The following is a 19,984-nucleotide window of genomic DNA, read 5'->3' on the forward strand; positions in this document are numbered from 1 at the left end:
CTGCCTCAAATGTTTAGCCCACATACACTCAAGCAGAAACAATTGAACATATCCAAAATAATGAGCATTTAACAAAGCTACTGGCCAGGATTCCTCAAAATGGCAATGGCAAGAAAGGGGGAGGAAAGGCTGAAGAATGGTTTTAAGAATCTAGATTAAAGGAAACCAAAGAGACCGGATGAGATGTAACCGGTGAATGGACGGAGGGGAAGAGCAGTAATGAACGTTACTGGTAAACTTAGGAAAATCTGGGTGAAGACAGTACATTAGACATCATGCATCAGTGTTAAACACCTACAGCGGGATGACTTCGCTGTGTGACAGAAGCAAGTGCCTGTGCTGTCACATTGGTGGGGCTGCGTGCGGCTCTCAAAGGCTGTACCCAACACACAAATACACAAGGGGAGTATACTTGGGGAGTAGAGCACAGGAATGCTCTTGTAAGGTAGGCAGATATGAAAAAGTATTAACTGGTGAATCTATGTAACAAGTACATTAATTTTCTTTGTAACATTCTTGTAACTTTGAAGTCTTTCCCAAAAAAGTAAATTCAGAGGAATGTCAAAATAAATAAAGAGGTTACACACTGATGAAAACAGGAGAGTAAGATCTATTTACCATGAACAAATTCACTTTAAACAACATGCCTCAAAATATACCTAACAACTAACAAAACTGTAGGAAGAAAATCAACAATTATTCTTAATTTAACCTACTGCTCAGAACTGACAAATCAAGCAAACAAAATATAAGCAAAAATATCAAAGTCCTGAACAACACAATTAGAAGGCTCAAACTGGAAGTACACAGAATGCCACTCCAAAGAGAAAATACATAGTTTTTCTAGCATATCTGAAACATTTATAAAAATAAACGCTGTATTGGAAAAAAGGACACCTTGTTAAATGCCAGAGTCTATTTTATAGATTATGCCCTGATATAATACAATGAAATCAGAAATGTGTAACAAAATAAGTATCAAAAAATTCCCAAATTTGGAAACCAGAAAGTATAATTACATAACCCTGAGGTTAAAGACGAAATCAATAAAAGTTAAGAAACATTTAGTAAACAGCTGTTAGAGCAAAGGCGGAACAGGTGGAACTGAAGAGGAAAATGTGTGGCTTTAAACACATTTATCAGAAAATAGAAAAGGTAAAAAATCTTAAACCAAAAGAGAAAACTCAAAGGAATAAAAAGGAAGGAAATCACAAGAAAGGCAGAAATCAATGCAAATTTAGACCAAAAGAACAAGTGAGGAAATCAACACCACCAAACCTGTTCCTGGTCGATGCTAATAAGCCAGACAACAGGCTGCTGAGAGTGATCAAGAAAAAGAGAAAGACAACCCAAGAGTAGGGAACTAACTGGATTTTCCTAACACAGGAATTTTAACTAAACACTACTGAATGCCTAATCTAAATAACTGCCAAAATTGTCACAAGAAAATATAGAAAATTTGAATAGATTGAAAAGAAAAACAGATCAAAAAACACATCAAAAGATTAAAGAAACTGAAATGGCAATGTTCCTCTCACACTCACACCCACCACATACACACCACACAGACACATATCACACATACCACACATGCACCACTCACACGCACACGCGCACACACACACCAGACAACACCAACACAAACTCCTGAGACTATTTTTATTAGGTAAATTCTATCAAGTTTTACCTAATGAGGAAAGTATTCTTATCTTAAACAAGTGTGTTCAGAAAGTAAAGACCAAAGGCTGCCTAAATAATTTTATCAGGCTACTGTGATCTCACTTCAAAAACCAGGTAAAGTTACAGGCTAATTCACTTACAAAAGTAGGTATATAAATTACGGACCAAACAGATCCAATAGTGTACTTAAAAAAAAAAAAAAAAAAGGGGGGCGCGGGGGGGGCTCAGTCGGTTGAGCATCTGACTTCCGCTCAGGTCATGATCTCACGGTCCGTGAGTTCGAGCCCTGCGTCGGGCTCTGTGCTGACAGCTCAGAGCCTGGAGCCTGCTTCGGATTCTGTGTCTCCCCCTCTCTCTGACCCTCCCCCATTCATGCTCTGTCTCTCTCTGTCTCAAAAATAAATAAACATTAAAAAAAATTTTTTTTTAAATAGATTCTCCATATTAAAAGATAAAAAGAAAAAACATGACTACCTCAATAGAAGCAGAAAATTTGAAGGAGTCTATTTAGCAATTTTAAAATCTTATCAAGCCAAGAACAGAGGAGAATTTCCTCCTTTTGGTAAAGGTTATATATACCACAAAAGCCCACAACAAATACAGAGAAACTTCAGCCGAGCCCCTGCTTCCGGTGAGTCACAGAAGACTGTACTGGCCAACACGGAAAAAGGAAAGAGAGCTCACCTGAAGAGAGCAAGCTGGCACCATGGCCAGTGACACGCCCATCTAGCTAAAAGAACCGATGAAGTCCATTCCCCACCAAATCTGTACATTTCATGCAATCTCAAACCTTAGTCAGCTTCTTCAAGAAGCTCAATAAATTAAGCTATTTATGCAAAAATAATGCAACACCTAAATCAAGCTGAAAAAGAATAAACTTGCACAATCAGGCAGTGAGACATACTATTAAATTCTAGATGCAACAGTGAGAACAGCAAAGTGTGAGCCCAAGCACAAGGGCCACACAGAAAAAATGGGAACTTTCTCTGTGACACAGAATGAAATGATGACTTAATAAAGGCTAAAAGGGCATCTCAAATCAATGGCCAAAAAATGGACTGTTTAATCAATGGTTCTTAACTGTCCAAAATGTGGACTCTACCTGAAAACAATCATTTTCCCTAAGAAAAATTAGGTAAATAATTTAACACTTAAGATTACATGTGGAACTTTTTTTTTTTTTTTTAACACTTATTTATTTTTGAGAGGCAGAGACTGAGCATGAGTGGGGAGGGGCAGAGAGAGAGGCAGACAGAATCCAAAGCAGGCTCTAGGCTCCAAGCTCTCAGCACAGAGCCTGACGTGGGGGTCGAACTCATGAACCACGAGATCATGACCTGAGCCGAAGTTGGACGTTTAACCGACTGAGCCACCCAGGTGCCCTGATGCGGAACTTCTTGAAACCTCACAGGATTTTTTTTAACAACACATACAGTTCTTTACTAGAGTTCAAAGTACATGTTTATAAGCTAGGAAACTATTAAAGGGAACAACCCCTGAAATGACTTAAGATACCATAGCTTGCAGCTCCCATAAAATTATTTTTAATTATATAATACTCTAAATTAGAGAAAAGTGGACAAAGTACACCTTCAAATAGAACCTTGCTTTTCTCTTTCTCCAAAATGCAGTTCTGTAAATCCTAAAGTTCGTCCCTAGTGCCATGAGTCACTCTCATTTTCAAAGACAACACTCAGGGCATATAAATCAAAAGGACTATGGAAAACTACATTAAGGATGACATTTGTATTTACCAAACGTAAAGTTTTAAAAAATCATAGCATCAGCCAATAAACAAAAACATAAAAATGAAATCACTTTAGGGGCGCCTGGGTGGCTCAGTCGGTTAAGCGTCCGACTTCGGCTCAGGTCATGATCTCACGGTCCGTGAGTTCGAGCCCCGCATCAGGGTCTGTGCTGACAGCTCAGAGCCGGGAGCCTGTTTCAGATTCTGTGTCTCCCTCTCTCTCTGACCCTCCCCCATTCATGCTCTGTCTCTCTCTGTCTCAAAAATAAATAAACATTTAAAAAAAAATGAAATCACTTTATATAAAATTTCAACAACTTAAGTAGCAAATGGCTATGGGACTGAATGGTCAAATTAAAAATTGTCAGTCACTTAGAATTATAAAGAAACAAGATTATGGTCAAATCAGAAATGTGTCACATAAAACAAATGAAAAAAACCACCAAAACGCCTTTCACGTATCAGGTTGTAAGGGGTCAATGTTATTTTTTTCAACTATAATACAATGTAAAACTTTCTGTGAAAAAGTTCTGCTAGAAATTTCTGCTAGAAACTGCTAATAAGCAAAAAGTTGTGCGTATGCCAAAAAACTTTCAGTAACAGTACAACGTTATGAGTAAAATATTAAGTCATCCATCGCACTGAATAAACTCGGAATCTTAAACAAGCGATTTTTAGTGGTGGACAATAAAAAACGGGAATGCCTTGTCCCTTCATTGTGAAAACACCCAACTCTTAGGGGGCATTCCAGGCAAATTAAAGTCCAGACTCTTTTTACCATTTTTGGCCAATGAAGTTACTACTGTTCCTTTTTTCCTTCAGACCATGTCAGTGCCTTGGGAGAGAAGGGACAAATGGAGCCAGAGGGGAAATCAGAGCTTCCTACAAGCAGGAGCGCAAACAAGCTGGTGGGAAACCCGCACTGGCTGCTACTGAACAAGGGAGAGCTACACACAGTTTACCCACTGGAAATACCACCAGTGTTTATAAATCCTACGTGTTAACATGCAACACTGGACTATGTTAATAACAACATGTATAAGACCAAACAGTAGAAAGCCTCCTTTTGTATTCAGCTGAGTATCACAAAAAAGCACAATATATTTCTAAATGGGGAAAACACAAGACTTGAAAATAAGCATAATTCAGACTGTTTAGGCAAGCCCTAAGTGAAAAGATCACAAAATGGCTGCAAGCATACTTTTGTCAACATTAATTAGACATTACAGGAGGGGCTGTCCAGGGTTAGACAATTTATACCCAAAGGGGATGATGTCACCCTACCGTGTTGATTTCTCTCAGGGTTTCTGAAAGAAAATCTACACAAGAGAAAAACAATTCCAAAAATATGAACCCAGAGCAATCAAATGCTTGTTCATCTCTGAAATGCAAATAGGAAATACCAAATTATAATCTTAAAAAACGCAAGCACCGTCACAAACACAGGTTACCGATCTCCACTGAAAACCAATGCAGAGTTACAACAGGAGTCCTCTGTCCTATACTGGTTTTACTTTTCTTTTTTTTTAATTTTCTTTTAATGTTTATTCATTTTTTGAGACACAGAGAGAGCATGAGTGGGGGAGGGGCAGAGAGAGAGGGAGACACAGAATCTGAAGCAGGCTCCAGACTGTGGGCTGTCAGCACAAAGCCCAACATGGAGCTCGAACTCACAAACCACGAGATCGTGACCTGAGCCAAAGTCGGACGCTTAACCGTATACTGGTTTTAAACTAGCATCACAGAATTAGAAAAGCAAAAGCAACTAAATAGATCGTATTCGAGAAATAATTTTAACACTAACTACATTAGGTGGAAATACACACTCTGTCTTGAAGTGAAAAATGATAAATACTATTTAAAATTCTTAAATTCTATCAAATGCTAATGAGATTTCTATTGAGAAGGTTAAGGATGCCAGAAACGAAGAACACTGAATCAAGGACTCTACCCCCAGCCATTAACTAATTCGAAGGCTGACAGCCAAGTTCACGGTTAGCTTCACTCACTACCTGGACAGGAGCTTCACAACCATGTCATACTCAATTCTCACAAAATTCACAGAAGTAGGTACTGTTGCTATCCCCATTTTGCAGATGAGGACACTGAGGCTCAGACACGAAACCACTCGCCTAAGGTTATAAATGTACGAAGCCATAGCCCAGGATTCAAACAAGAGCCATCTGAGCCCAGGGTGCTTCCCCAAACTACCACCCAGTGTGTATAAATTGGATCTTTTTCATTCCAACTTCTTCATCCGTGTGATGAAACATTCTAACAAACGTAAAAAGAGCAATAGTGTTTTCAACTATGAAACAAGACAGATCTAGAAGCTGTGGAAAGGAGAGATCAATCAATAAAAACAAATGCCCTGATATAAAAATGGACAATTCATAAAACATTTAGAGAAAATGGACAGAAATGAAAAATATTCAAGTTCTCTATGGCAAAGAAATGCAAAGTAAAACAAGATATCCTTTTAAACCCTGATAGTGTCAATGTGGGAAAGGGGCCTACCTTGTTGATAAAAGTGAAATGGTACAACCATTTCCAAGGGCTATTTGCCCTTATAAATCAAGAGTCTTTGAAATGTAGACAGGCAGTGACTCAGCCAATTACATTGTTTACAAGCACATTACTTAAGGTAAGTGTGTATATACATATAAGAATGCTAAACCGGGACGCCTGGGTGGCTCAGTCGGTTAAGGGTCCGACTTCGGCTCAGGTCATGATCTTACGGTCCATGAGTTCGAGCCCCGCGTCGGGCTCTGTGCTGACAGCTCAGAGCCTGGAGCCTGCTTCGGATTCTGTGTCTCCCTCTCTCTGACCCTCCCCTGTATATGCTCTGTCTCTCCCTGTCTCAAAAATAAATAAAAACGTTAAAAAAATTAAAAAAAAAAAAAAAAAAGAATGCTAAACCAACAGCCCCTCTGGATGATGGAAAATTCCAACATGGGACCAACTAGGTGAACACATTTTCAGACTGATTTTTTGGGGGGGATACAACTGAGCCCCTAACAAGTATTTTCATGATCTCTTGTGCTTTGAAAGCATGAAAGATCTCATGAAACTGCAGATATTCAGTCACTCGTGAACAGACACGCATATAGCAATTTTTTAAATAATATGGATCTATACTATATTTAAAGTTGACTTTTTAAATATTAAATAGGGAAAAATAGGATACAAAACACCTATTTTAGGAAAAAAGAAAGACCAATACAAAGAAAATATCTTACAGTCAACTCTATGCTTGGCACCTTTACAGACATCATCCCTTATTTCCTGACAATCACCCTGTAATGTACTGTTGCTCTCACTTCACAGATTTGGGAGCAAATCTCAGGTTAAGTAATTCAGGGAACCGGTCCAAGGCAAGGCTAATCTTCACACCAGACCTTATATATTCTACCTCAAAGCCCATGCTATTTCCAAGATGTCACCCCAATACATTCCTTTCTCCCGTGGTATTAGAACTGATATTATGAAATAAAATCAGTAAAAGACATCCAGAACATACTTAAAACATGTATATTAAAAATGAAATAATACTGCTTTCAAAGCACAAGAGATCATGAAAATACTTGTTAGGGGCTGAGTTGTATCCCCCTAAAAAGTCCATCTGTTGGAGTTCTAACCCCCAGCACCTCAGAATGTGACTGTATGTGGAGACGGGTCTCTAGAGAGGTAATTAAGGTAAAAAGAGACCATACTGGTGGCCCTAATCCTTCTGAGAAAAGATGAGGACAAAAAGGGAAGAGAGTGCGAACACGGCAAGAAGGGGGCCGACCGCAGGCAGAGGAGACAAGCATCAGAAAAAAACAAACCTGCCAATACCTTGTCTTAGATTTCCGACCCCCAGAATTGTGAGAAAACACACTTCTGTTTCAGCCACCACCTGTGGCATTTTGTTACAGCGGCGGCAGCAGGCTGATACAGTGCTCTTACTCTACAAATACTGAACGCTGTAAAAACCTGCAAATGACGTCCCCCGGTTTTAAAGAAAACATGCTCCTTCTAGATACAGTATTCTAAAGCACCAAAAGAAAATATTTTACAAATACTTTTTTTTAAGTTTACTTATTTATTTCTGAGACAGAGAGAGAGAGACCGCAAGTGGGGAAGGGCAGAGAGAGAGGGGGAGAGAGAGAATCACAAGCAGGCTCCACACTGTCAGGGCAGAGCCTGATGCGGGGCTCGAACTCATAAGCCATGAGATCATGACCTCAGCCGAAGTCAGACGCTTAACTGACTGAGCCACCCTGGTACCCCTACAAATACTTTTAAAGAAATATTACATCATTTTAGAAATATACATAAATTTAACTTCCTAGAATCACCATGTTAGTTAAAAAGCACTGCTGGTCCATTCAGAATAAGCATGAATAACCTTACAATCCTAGAACTAGACCCTCTGACACACACCCAACAGAATAACTAAGCACCTGTCAAGGCCCGCAGGCCAGAAGCCCCGTCCCCTAAAGGGAAAAGCCACCTGCCCGGCCAGCTGCCTGCCTCCTGGAGATCAGGTGCATTCATGCGGCCCCACAGCACAAACACTCCTCCCAGCTCATGGCAAAAGAAAAACACAAAAAAAACAAAGCCTCACACTTAACACTGACTGACTGCCAAGCGCCCTTGAACATTTGAGAAATCTTCTAACTTGAAAGGTAAGAAACAAAATAGAGGAAAAGGAGAAATTTTTTATAAAACAAGACAATGCAGGGAAGAGGAAAGATTGCAAATTATACATAATTAATATTTTCAAAGGGAAAATAAAGATATTCATTGGAGAAATAAGAATGTTATTAGAAGAAATATATATAGGGGCACCTGGGTAGCTCAGTCGGTTAAGTGTCCAACTTCAGTTCAGGTCACGATCTCATGGTTCATGAGTTTGAGCCCCGTGTCGGGCTCTGTGCTGACAGCTCAGAGCCTGGAGCCTGCTTCGGATTCTTTGCCTCCCTCTCTCTCTGCCCCTCCCCTGCTCACGCTCTGTCCCTCTCTCTCTCAAAAATAAACATTAAAAAAAATTTTTTTTTAAGATAAATGAGGAAGAAAAGAGAAAATAATAAAAACTGGTCCAGGGCACCGGGGTCGCTCAGTTGGTTAAGCATCCGACTTCAGCTCAGGTCATGATCTCACAGTTTGTGAATTCAAGCCTCACATCCGGCTCTGCACGGACAGCTCAGAGCCAGGAGCCTGCTTCAGATTCTGTGTCTCCCTCATTCTCTGCCCCTCCCCCACTTGCGCTCTGTGTCTTTCTCAAAAATAAATAAACATTAAAAAAAATTAAAAAAAAAAACTGGTCCAAGAGGCCCCAAAACCCCATAACAAGACATCTTCCTTTTCAGACAGTCTAGTACCAAAGGAATAATAAATTGCTTTAGCATCAAAGGGCACATGATTCTAGATTTAGAGCATCGATCAAGGGGCGCCTGGGTGACTCAGTGGGTTGAGGATCTGACTTTAGCTCAGGTCATGATCTCATGTTTCGTGAGTTCAAGCCCCACATCAGGGTGGCTGCTATCAGCATGGAACCTGCTTTGGATCCTCTGTCCCTCCCCCACTTGCACACTTTCTCTCTTAAAAATAATAAAATACTTAAAAAAATAAAAATAAAAATAAATGAGGCATCCATCAAAAGCCAAGCACAATGAACTGTTTTTTTAGATTCACACTAAGACACGTAAAGTTTCAGAGCACCAGGAATAAAGGCAAGTCCTAAAGACTTCCAGAAAGACAAAACTGGTTTCTTCCAAAGGACTGAGAAACAGAAGGACATCAAATTTTTCAGAGCAACACTGGAAACTTGAAGACACTGGAGTGATACCTTCAAAATTCTGAGGAAAAATAATTTCCAACCTTGACTTCTAACCACAGCCAAATTACCAATCAAGATTTTAAAAAAGATATTATTCTCTCTTTTTTTTAGTCTATTTTTTAAATTTATTTTTGAGAGAGAGAGCAGGGAAGGGGCAGAGAGAGAATCTCAAGCAGGCTCCACACTGTCAGCACCGTCCCCAATGTGGTGCTCAATCTCACAAACCATGAGATCATGACCTAAATGGATACCAAGAATCATAAGTTTAACTGACTGAGCTCCCCCCCGCCACCCAGGGCCCCTCTAGTATTCTTAAATATTGTAGGTCTAAAAGAACTTGCTTCCCATGCCTCATTTCTTAGGAAGCTACAAGTGGTAACCAAGACAAAAAACAGGCAAAGAGAATCCCCAGGTCGGTGAAAATTGTACTACAAGAAGTTGGCCACAAAAACAACTGGTCCAAACTGGAACAGAAGGTTAAAGGTATCCAAGAAGAAAATAAGCCTGGTCTGTGCTAAAAGGCAAGTTAACCATCAGTGGGAGAGTTTGAGGCTGAGTTAAGTAGTGAGTGCATGGAAAATCAAGCACACGAACACTAAGATTCACTAAATCTAGATAAAACAGTCTTTTGCAAGGTAAATGTGATCATGGTACACCACCAAGCCGAGCTGTAAATGGTGTTTATGTAATCATTAGAATGCAAATCCTGGTTAACCAAAATTTGTTACATAACTATCTACAAGATGAAAAGAAAAACACACATACATCATGGGGAGACAGTGCTAAAAAACTAAACCCCTATCTTCCGTAACTGGAAGTCAAGAGACAAATTCTAAAACTGGAGCAGGTTAAATGTTGGAAATACCAAGAAACCATAGAAGCAAGGAAAAAGTGGCGGTGGTTCCTGTGGAGACCTGGATTCTAGAGGAAAAAAGAATAGGGCTAAGAAGCCCTTTTTTTTTTTTTCAATTCTAGGTCCTGTATTACTATTTGACTTCGCGAACTATATGCTACTTTAATAAAAATTACATTTTAGAATCCAGCTTTAAATTTTAAAAATCACGCTTTAGAACAATATTTAATTACACAGGAAAGTATTCACAGTACATTACCAAGGAGGAATCACAATATAGAACATTATGTTCAATTAAAAAAACCAATCCTACGTAAGAAAAAAAATAAAAATACACACTGAAAGTGTTTTTTTCTGGAGTAGTGGCATTATTTTCACTTTCTTACATAAGTTTTCTGTGTTGTTCAAATTTTCTATAATTTACGTGCATTACTTTCTAATTCAATCTACCCAAGAAAGAGTAAAAGGTTAGTAGAGCCCCACGACCGGTGAATTAAATTAATACTGATTCCTGCCCCAATAAGTCACTTAGGCCCCGCCATGCAGTTAAAAATAAACATGTGATTTTGATAAATACTATAAAAACCCTGGGGGGCACTCTTATAATCTAGCAAGAAAACAAAACAATGCCCGGTCCTCACGTGTTCTCATTTTTTTCCAAGGGTGCTTCCATTTCATCAGTCTTAAACTTCACACCAAGATTACGAGACTCAGAGAGCTGACTTCCAGCTAGACGACACGGTCGCTTTCTAAGCTTAAAATGTAACCGAAGAGATGGAACGAGCAAACCACTTAAACCTTCCCTTATGTCCAAAACAGAGCTAAAATTCAAAGAGAAAAAAAGGCAACCAACAAAATAGAGGAAATATTTATAAGACGACCGCTACGAAGGCTGGCTTTGGCCCACACACGCATGCTCGGGCAAGAACAAATCCTCAAATGTTCCTGACATTATAATATCCCAACCTTAATGCAAACGCTCATCGAAAGTAGAATGGACAAACAAAGCAGCCTTTCACAGAGTAAAACGAACGATATGCATGAGTGACACAAATCTGATGTTAGAGCGAAAGAAACCAGACCCAGAACATTGCGATTCTAGTTACAGACGTGCCCAAACAGGCAAAACCAACCTAGGTGGTTACATGTCAGACACTGGTTACCCTGTGGGGACAGACTGTGACTATGAGAGGGCAGGAGGGGAGCAGGGTTCTCTTTAATCGGTGCGAATTACGCCGGTCTGCTGAGTCAGTGAAAACTGAGCTAACTCTCGGGACGTGTACTTCTCTGTGTACGTTCGTTATACATCAATGCAAACTTCAAATCAAAAAATGATAAGATTCAGATGACCAGCAAGCACATGAAAAGATATTCAACATCATTAATTATTAGGGACAGATGAATCAAAAACCACGAAGTCCCACTTCATACTCACTAGGATGGCCACAATAAAACCCAAAAACCCATACACAGTACCTAAAACCAACTGTCGGTAGAGGATGTGGAGAAACTGGAACTCTCGCCCATTGCTGATGAGAACGTAAAACAGTAGGGCCCCTGGAGAAACCGGTTTGACACACTGCCAGTAATTTGAACGTGGATTTAGCGCATGACCCAGCAATTCCACTCCCAGGCGTTATGTCCAAAGAAACTGAAAGAGGCACTCCAACAAACACTTGTATATATGTGTCCACAGCAGCTCTACTGACAACAGCCGAAGGCAGAAACAACCCAAATTGCTACCTACAATAAACGAACAATCGAGACGCAGCCTATCCACATACCCAGCAAAGGAGTAAAAGGAATCAAAGTGTGAAAACCACTGAAGTAGACACCTGCTGGAACGCGGGTGACCCCCGAGACCTCAGCTAGACAGGAGAGGCTGGACACAAAAAGCCACATGTTTTATGATTCCATTTATATAAGATGCCCCGAATAGGCAAATCTGCAGAGTCAAAATGCAGACTGGTGGTTGTCAGGGACTGAGGGGACGGCTGGGCAGGGGACGGGGGCAGGAGGAAACAGGAAGTGACTGCTTCATGGGTACAGGGCATCTACTTGCGGTGATGAAATCTGGAACCAAATCGTGCTGACAGTCACACATTATAAATGTACTTAATGTCACCCAAATGTACACTGTAAAATGGTTACCATGGTGTGAATTTTACGTTACATATTTTACCACCATAAAAAAAATGTTTTCGAAAAAAGGGAACATTTAAATGCAGGCCAGGATACAGTAAGCACTCTCCATACATTGGTAATTGGAACATAAACTAAAAACAATCCATTTTGCAAAGTATTTTGGCGATTAATAAGTAATTCATCTTTGTCCCAGTTCATGTCTCCTCCTGAGAGCCCTAAGAAACGAAAAAGCTTTAGATCCAAAAGGGCCCGATGTAACATTTATAATAGCAAAACAAGCACACACGCACATACACACACACCACCAAAAACAACTAAAGGACAAGCCATCAGGGAATAGGTAAGTAAATCAACAATATAGTTAGAAATTACGGCATAACTAAAAATGTTTACTAATGGCATCTATCATAAAATGGGGGAATGTTTATGTTACGAAGCAAATGTGATTAAAAGCAAGGAATACAAATTCTATAAACAAGAACACCTCAAAGAATGTTTACTATGGGTTTGCTGCGGTGACTGTTTTCTTTCTGCCTTCTGTCCCTTGAACAAAGCAAGCTTTCTCACCTCAGGGCCCTCGGAACAGCTCTGTTGACTCTGAGTACCCTTCTTCCTCACCTCACATGACTGTCTCCTCATCTTTCAGGTCACCTCAAACTTCACCCCTTCCCTACCTACTCGGATCACATCAGGCCTCAGCGCATCCCCTGCCCCGCCCCTTTCCCACCCCACGTTTTATCTTCTTTGCACCCATCTGAGAATAACTGACTTACTGGTACATGTTTCTCCTCCATCCCCTACTAGGACGTACGCCCCCTGGGGACAGAGGCTTTTACCTTGTCTAGACACATATCCCCACCAGATAAAATGCCAGCAAAAATGAGTATTTGTGAAGCTAACCAACGAACACCAGTTGACTGATTAACATGTTGCGTCTACTTTCCCACAGTTTGTCAATTTTCTATAATAAACACATATAATTTTTGTTTTTAATCCTGTTTTTAAATATAAAACTATTTCAATGGGTAAATAATTACTTACCAAACCAAAGAAAATATAGAACTTTGTTGGATTCTCCCTAAGGACAAGCCAAAGATCTGGTTTTCAATCTTAACAACAAAAATAACTAGTTATAAATCCTTCCTAATAGAGGATAATGCTCTAGTACACTTTACAGTCTATCTTTTCTATTTTCAGAAGCTCAGAGACGTGTCCCAAATTTCTAGTTCCACCACCCATGCCCTTCCCCGAACACACACATCATTTGAGTGGTATTTTGAAAGAGTCGCATGTGAGGCATGAAAATTATTTCAGAACTCACTGGAAACAGTATGCAAAAATATGAAATAATGTTGAGAAATAAATAAATTTCATTTTACTCTTATAAATGAGTTTCAAAAAAAAAAAAAAAAAACAGCCTAACTACATTTACTCTTCTGATCTGTAACTGAAATGCAGTTTCACAAGAATATAACTATATTTAGTATCTATAATTATATTTATGTTGCGTCCATATATAAAAACTTGAAAAAAATTTCCTTTTCTGAAGAGTTGGTTGAGATATTCGAGAATCAAATATGCTGGGACACCTGGGTGGCCCAGTGGGTTAAGCAACCAACTCTGGATTTCAGCTCAGGTCATGACCTCCCAGTTGTGAGATCTAGCCCCGCTTAAGAATCTCTCTCTTGCGGGGCGCCTGGGTGGCTCAGTCGGTTAAGCGTCCGACTTCGGCTCAGGTCACGATCTCGCGGTCTGTGGGTTCGAGCCCCGCATCGGGCTCTGGGCTGATGGCTCAGGGCCTGGAGCCTGCTTCCGATTCTGTGTCTCCCTCTCTCTCCGCCCCTCCCCCATTCATGCTCTGTCTCTCTCTGTCAAAAATAAACATTAAAAAAAAAAATCTCTCTCTCTCCCTCTGCCCGTCTCCCCCAGTCGTGCGCGCACGCACACACGCTCTAAAATTAAAAAAAAAAAAAAAAGCGCTACCATTTTGTAGAGGACAATGCCAGATTTCAATAAAATACAAGCATTCAAAATTTACTGTTATTATGTTTCCACTAGTGATTGGAAAACTACCCATCCACTAAATCAAGGTTTGAAGATGTCCAGCTTAAGGGCTGAAAATCTACTGAGCTCGGGCCAAGAACGCAACCCTGAACATCAAGACAAAACATAACAAAACGGCCATTTCCACTTGTCGTTCTGTAGTTACCAGTCTACTAACAAACGTGCCAGCAATTTTAAATGCAGATTTAAGTTCCAGTCACAATGATACAACCAAACTACATACACAAACGTACCTCCAAAATCTTGTACCTCACCCTTCCAGGCTCAGATACACCAAAGACCTTCTAGGTGACGTCCCTAGGTAGCACACGCAGACTTCCTAGCTTATGACTGACAGCTTGAAGCCCAAGCCTAAATAGACACTGGGGTTATTCAGATCCTGGCTTAGGATGCAGACGCATTATCTGGTATATAAAAGAAGAGCATACACCCACATGAAAGGTACTCACTGCAGGTTCTCATTTATGTAGTATTAAAGAAGTGTTCCCTCGTGATCAAAAGAATCTCAAGACAGCGGTACTAAGTCACAGGGTGGCAATCAAGTTAGTCTCTTCTGTAAAGTCTTGACACAACTGGAACCATCAGAACCGGTAAGATATCTGCCCCCCGGATGCAACCCAACCAAACCCACTAGGCAAGCTCAGGATTCGTGCGGTCAAGTAAATTCTATGCCAATGCTTCTAAAAGCTATTAGAATTGAAAATTCCAACACAAAATATGAATAAATCTCGCTCACACTGCCATCCAAACAATAGGAAGGCACTTGTGTCTCTGCCGTTGCCAAAATAACACGCAGCTAATTTTTCGTGTTCTCCCACCACCAGCTCATGATGAAACGCTGAGCAACAAAGAAGACAGAAGCAACATCTTTAATTTGCTCAATACTAGCTGTCAACTCCTCTTCCAAGGAAGCTCCCCTAAAGAGAAAGGTTATCAGTTAGAAGCATTACCAGCCAGCAGAACTAAGTGAATGTAACCGAGTGAGCGGGCATACACTCATCCTTGAGGCAAAGGAGCACGACCCGACCCGAGGAACCAGAATGCAGACGGCAGCTACAACCAATGTGCACCTAATCCCCAAACGGACTGTTCAGCAGCTGCTGCCCCTGCAAAGCTGCCTCCAGCCTCCTCCAAACATCCCCCTGGAGGAAAATGACAACGTCCTAACATTCAACTTTCCGCTAACTGGGGAAAAGAAAGGGCTAACCAAGGGCCAATATCCCTAAAAACTACCACCACCAGCAGCTCTTTGTACGAAGGGCTTACTTACCCATCTCCCTTGAAAAGAATGGCCATCCGGATACAACACTGGGCACGGGGATTGCTTTTAATCAACCGGGTGCTGGTCTGGGATTCCCCTCTCCTTCTCTCTCTCCTTCCCAGAGAGTAGCGCACAGAACTAAGTGGCAATAATCGCCTCTGTGCCTACTGTCCCTCCTGCTTCATCACTCGCTAGTGAGGAGGTCACGGACCCTACAAAGTGCTCAGGGCTCCCCCCATCCATCCATTCATTCAGTCCACCGCTATTCCCGACAGCCTGCTAGATGCCAAGCACTATGCTGCCTTGTTTTCCTCTGAGTCACTGATGAATCTTCAGGGATTTCAGAAGCAAAACTCAACTGGGGATTTTCATAATCTGCTTACGACGCTGGAACGAACGAGACTGCTGTCTCTGTGCCTTGGGCTTTCTGACTACCTTTATACGGACGACTACCAGGAAGCCCTTCAAGCAAGACAAGACAACCCACAGGATGCTGCCACAGTAGGAAGGCAAAAGGCTAAGAAGCCCCAGCACCCCTACGATGGGTACCCTGAACTGCAGAGACGGCCAACCCACATCGATTCATCTCCCAAAACGGCATTTGCCAACTTTTGAGGCCAGTGACGAACACGCCGTGCAGACTTCAACCCAGCACTGCAGACGCACAGCTGCGTGGAACGGCATCTGCCACTGCCACGTGCCACGCATTCCAACACGGTCTACTCTTCCAGTTGTGATAAACACGGTTAAAAACTCGGTTTGAGGACCACCACCCGAAAACACGCCCTAGCCTTATTGCGGGGACAGAGGAAGGGAGAACTACTGGAGAGAAACCCGTCAGGACCCGGAGACGAAGGGGAGTCCCCGCTCCCCAGGCAGGTGAGGGAGCAGCACCAAGGGGAAGGGGGCCTCCTGGCCCGGGCATCCCAGTGTGGACTCGGAATGAAACGGGTGGTCCGGAGAAAGATTTCTCAGACATCGGGTCAACGTGTCTAGCAAACAGAATACAGACGCCGAAAACGTCTGGGACGATTAAACGCACTGGGTCGAACCACATCAAAGCGCCGCTTTCTGACTGGTCTCTTTAGGAACAGCTTCCACTTCTAACCGCTCCGTAGGTCACCTGGGCCACTTCTGATGAGAACCCTGGGGAGGGCCGGCAGCTGCCGTGGGCAAGGGCCACACAGCGGCCCGCCTGCGGGTGTCACGGCGCCGGGGGGCGTCCGCGCTGCGGGCGGGGCCTCTCCTGGGGTCTCCATGGGGTCCCCCTCGGGGTGTCCGCGGGGGTCCCCACGGGGTCTGGGCGCCCAGCCACCGCAGGGTGTGGGCACGGGCCGTTTCACGACGGCCCCTGCGGCACCGCTCAGCTCGGTCAGCCCGGTCAGCCCGGTCAGCCCGGGGCGGGTGCTCGGGCGGGGGTCGCTCACCGGCGGCACGAGGGACTGGACGAGCAGGAACCGACGTGGCGGCTGGGGGCTGCTGGCCTCCCGAAGTCGGCACCGCCCAGCGGCAGACAGGCCGGCCCTTTTCCAGCCGCGTTCAGGCGACAGATCTTTGTTCCGGACACGGTCCTCGGTCTTCCGACCGCGCACGCCCTGCAAGGTGCATCCTGACCCCGACTCACCGCGCCGGGGCCGGGCCTCCTCGGCCCTCCAGGGTGGGGTGCGCCTCAGCCCCGAGAAGGATGCTCCTCGGACCCGGGAATGGACGTCCTCCTCATTGGCGGCTGGGGGCATGCTCCTCGGCGCCGAGAAAGGAGCCGCTCCTCAGTGCCGGTCGCGGGGGGGGGGGGATACGCCTCAGCCCTGAGAACGTCGGGCTCGGAGCCGCCCTCTCGGCCAGGGCTGCCGCCCTCCCGGCATGCAGTGCGGCCGGCGGCCTCCGCCCTCCAGACGCAGCACGTGCCGGGGCGGGGCCTAGCCGTGCCACACACGCGGGAACGCGGCGGGACAGGCGCCGCGCTCCTCACGCGCCGCTGACGTCGAGGCCACGGTGCACCGCGCCCCCCGACCGCGTCCCCACCCCGCGCCAGTCCCCCAGCCACCGGAGAAGTCCCAGGCCCCGATTAGGGGGCACGCTACTTTCCGGCGCCGCGAGGCCCACCCGGTCCGCTCGTGTTTCCGCCCACGGGACCCGGGCTGGGGCCCAACCCGCCCCGCGCAGTCCTCAGAAAGTGGGTGCGGGCCCTGCCGGTGGACAGGGCCCTCGCCAGTCTGGGGAAATGCACTTGTGTGCGGAGTCTCGTGCTGGGAAACAAGACACCAGCCCGGGATTCGGTCTTCGCCAGAAAATCCCTGCCCCGGTTCAACTTGGCCCGAATCTTCCGACGCGTGACAGGGAGGGCGGGCCGCGTCACACCAGATTCCAGAACACCTGTGCCACCCTTCACGGCCCGCGGTGTCGCCTCGCCGCCGCCGAAGCCACTGCCGTAGGGACGCTTCCGCACACGAGCCCCCTCACCCCCGGTCCACCTGTAACCTGCTCGTGTGCCAGCAGCCCTCCCGACCTACTGCCGTCCCACGCACGCAGTGTGGCCTCGAGAACGGCCGGCCACGGGGGAACCCCGCTACTGTGCGTGCTCGCAGGTGGAATGGAAACGAGCCAACCGCCCCGGAACGGAGCCGGGCGCCGCCAACGGGCCGGGGCGGCAGATCCGGGGACGGGTCCCAGACATCCCGCTGGGAGCCGAACTCCAGGGCGTCTCCCCCACAGCACGGTGACCACAGCTCACCGTATACCGTGCACTGCAACGCTGGTCAGCCACTGCATCTCAAAAATGTTCTCACCACAAAGAAAAGGTAATTATGTGAGGACACGGAGGGGTTACCCAACCTTATCGTGGTCATCGCTTCCCGACATACTCGGATCCCAACATCACGGATTCACACTGCACACCTTAAACGTACCTACCTTATATGTGAACAAAACCTCAAAGCTGGGGAAAGAGGTGGACATGTAAGGTAATAAATAAACCTACCTCTTTTTTTGTTTAAAAAAATTTTTTTAATGTTTATCTTGGGGGAGAGGGGGCAGAGAGAGAGAGGGAGACACAGAATCCAAAGCAGGCTCCAGGCTCTGAGCTGTCAGCCCAGAGCCTGACGTGGGTGGGGCTGGAGCCCACGAACTTCAATTCAAGATCATGACCCGAGCTGAAGTCGGACACTTAACGGACTGAGCCACCCAGGTGCCCCCCTTTTTTTTGAGAGAGAGAGAGCACGTGCACCCACCCGTGCAAGCAGAAGACCAGAGGGAGAGGGAGAGAGAATCTGAAGCAGGCTCCAGTGAGGAGCCCAACTCAGTGCTCAAGCCCACAAACAGTGAGATCATCACTTGAGCCAAAATCAAGAGTTGGGTGCCCAAATGACTGAGCCACCCAGGCACTCATCTTAAACCTACCTCTTTTTGTTTTTTAATGTTTATTTATTTTGAGAGAAGGACAGTGACAGAGAGAATCTCAAGCAGGCTCCGAGCTGGACAGCACAGGTGGATGCAGGGCTCAAACCTGCGAAACAGCGAGATCATGATCTGAGCCAAAATCAAGAGTCCAAAGCTCAACAGACTGAGCCACCCAGGCGCCCCCCCAACCCTACCTCTTAATCAACCACTGAGGTTATTTTACACGTACGTCGCGAGGACCGTCATTCACCCACCACACCCCTCAATGGTTTTTATCAAGTTAAATATTTTGAATTCAAACTTCTAGGGGCCACATGAGCCTCTAACAACTGAACACATCCCACCCAGGCACGCTCTTTGGCCCACGGCTTCAGCTTCGCCTAAGCTCTCCACGGCGTGCCTGTTCTCCCTTGCAAAGCTCCACTCCCACAGCTGGGGTGACAGGAGCATTGGCTATGGAAGGGAGGGACCATCAGGACCCACTTACGCTCACACACACTCTCTCCTGGGAGCCTTCTCCTCAAATCACGGACTTCAAAAGCAGCTAAAAATCTGTTTCTACCCCCAACATGAAACATTCTGTGTACTCTCACGTTAGATGTGCATAGAGGGTGTTTTTAACGTGTCAACTCTTTAAGTCTTATCAAGACCATGCAACGATATGGCAAAGTGTTCAGGATGCTGTGTTAAATGAAAGATACCAAAGGTTATGCAACTACAGTGTCAGGGTTTATAGGTAACTTCCTTCGCTTTCCTGTAGTCCACATTTTTGTTGACCGTGCTTCTAATTTTAAATTGGAGGTGACGGATAGGTTCACTAGCTTGACTGCTGTGGTGATGGTTTCATGGGTACGTGCATGTCAAAACTTATCAGACCGCACGCTGAATATGTGACGCTGATTGTATACGAAGAGTACATCAATGAAGCTGTTAAAACGTCTCCGTGGTATACAGTGTTTGAGAAACCATGGCAGAATGACATAAACATGTAACTACAGAACAGGCTGCAAGGTG

General features: G+C 44.4%; 1 protein-coding gene across 1 annotated transcript in view; it reads right to left on the bottom strand.

Moving 5' to 3' along the window:
• The window catches only part of ENAH (ENAH actin regulator), a gene marked incomplete at its 5' end in the record, with an annotated part of 108,477 nt that extends 91,193 nt beyond the window's left edge, over positions 1-17,284 (bottom strand). The window contains 1 exon segment of the mRNA XM_049635313.1: positions 17,199-17,284. Within this exon segment, the coding sequence (XP_049491270.1) occupies positions 17,199-17,284 (86 nt within the window).
• Positions 17,285-19,984: the final 2,700 nt, after the last annotated feature.

This window comes from Panthera uncia, chromosome F1 (genome assembly GCF_023721935.1).
Source record: "Panthera uncia isolate 11264 chromosome F1, Puncia_PCG_1.0, whole genome shotgun sequence".
NCBI lineage: Eukaryota > Metazoa > Chordata > Mammalia > Carnivora > Felidae > Panthera > Panthera uncia.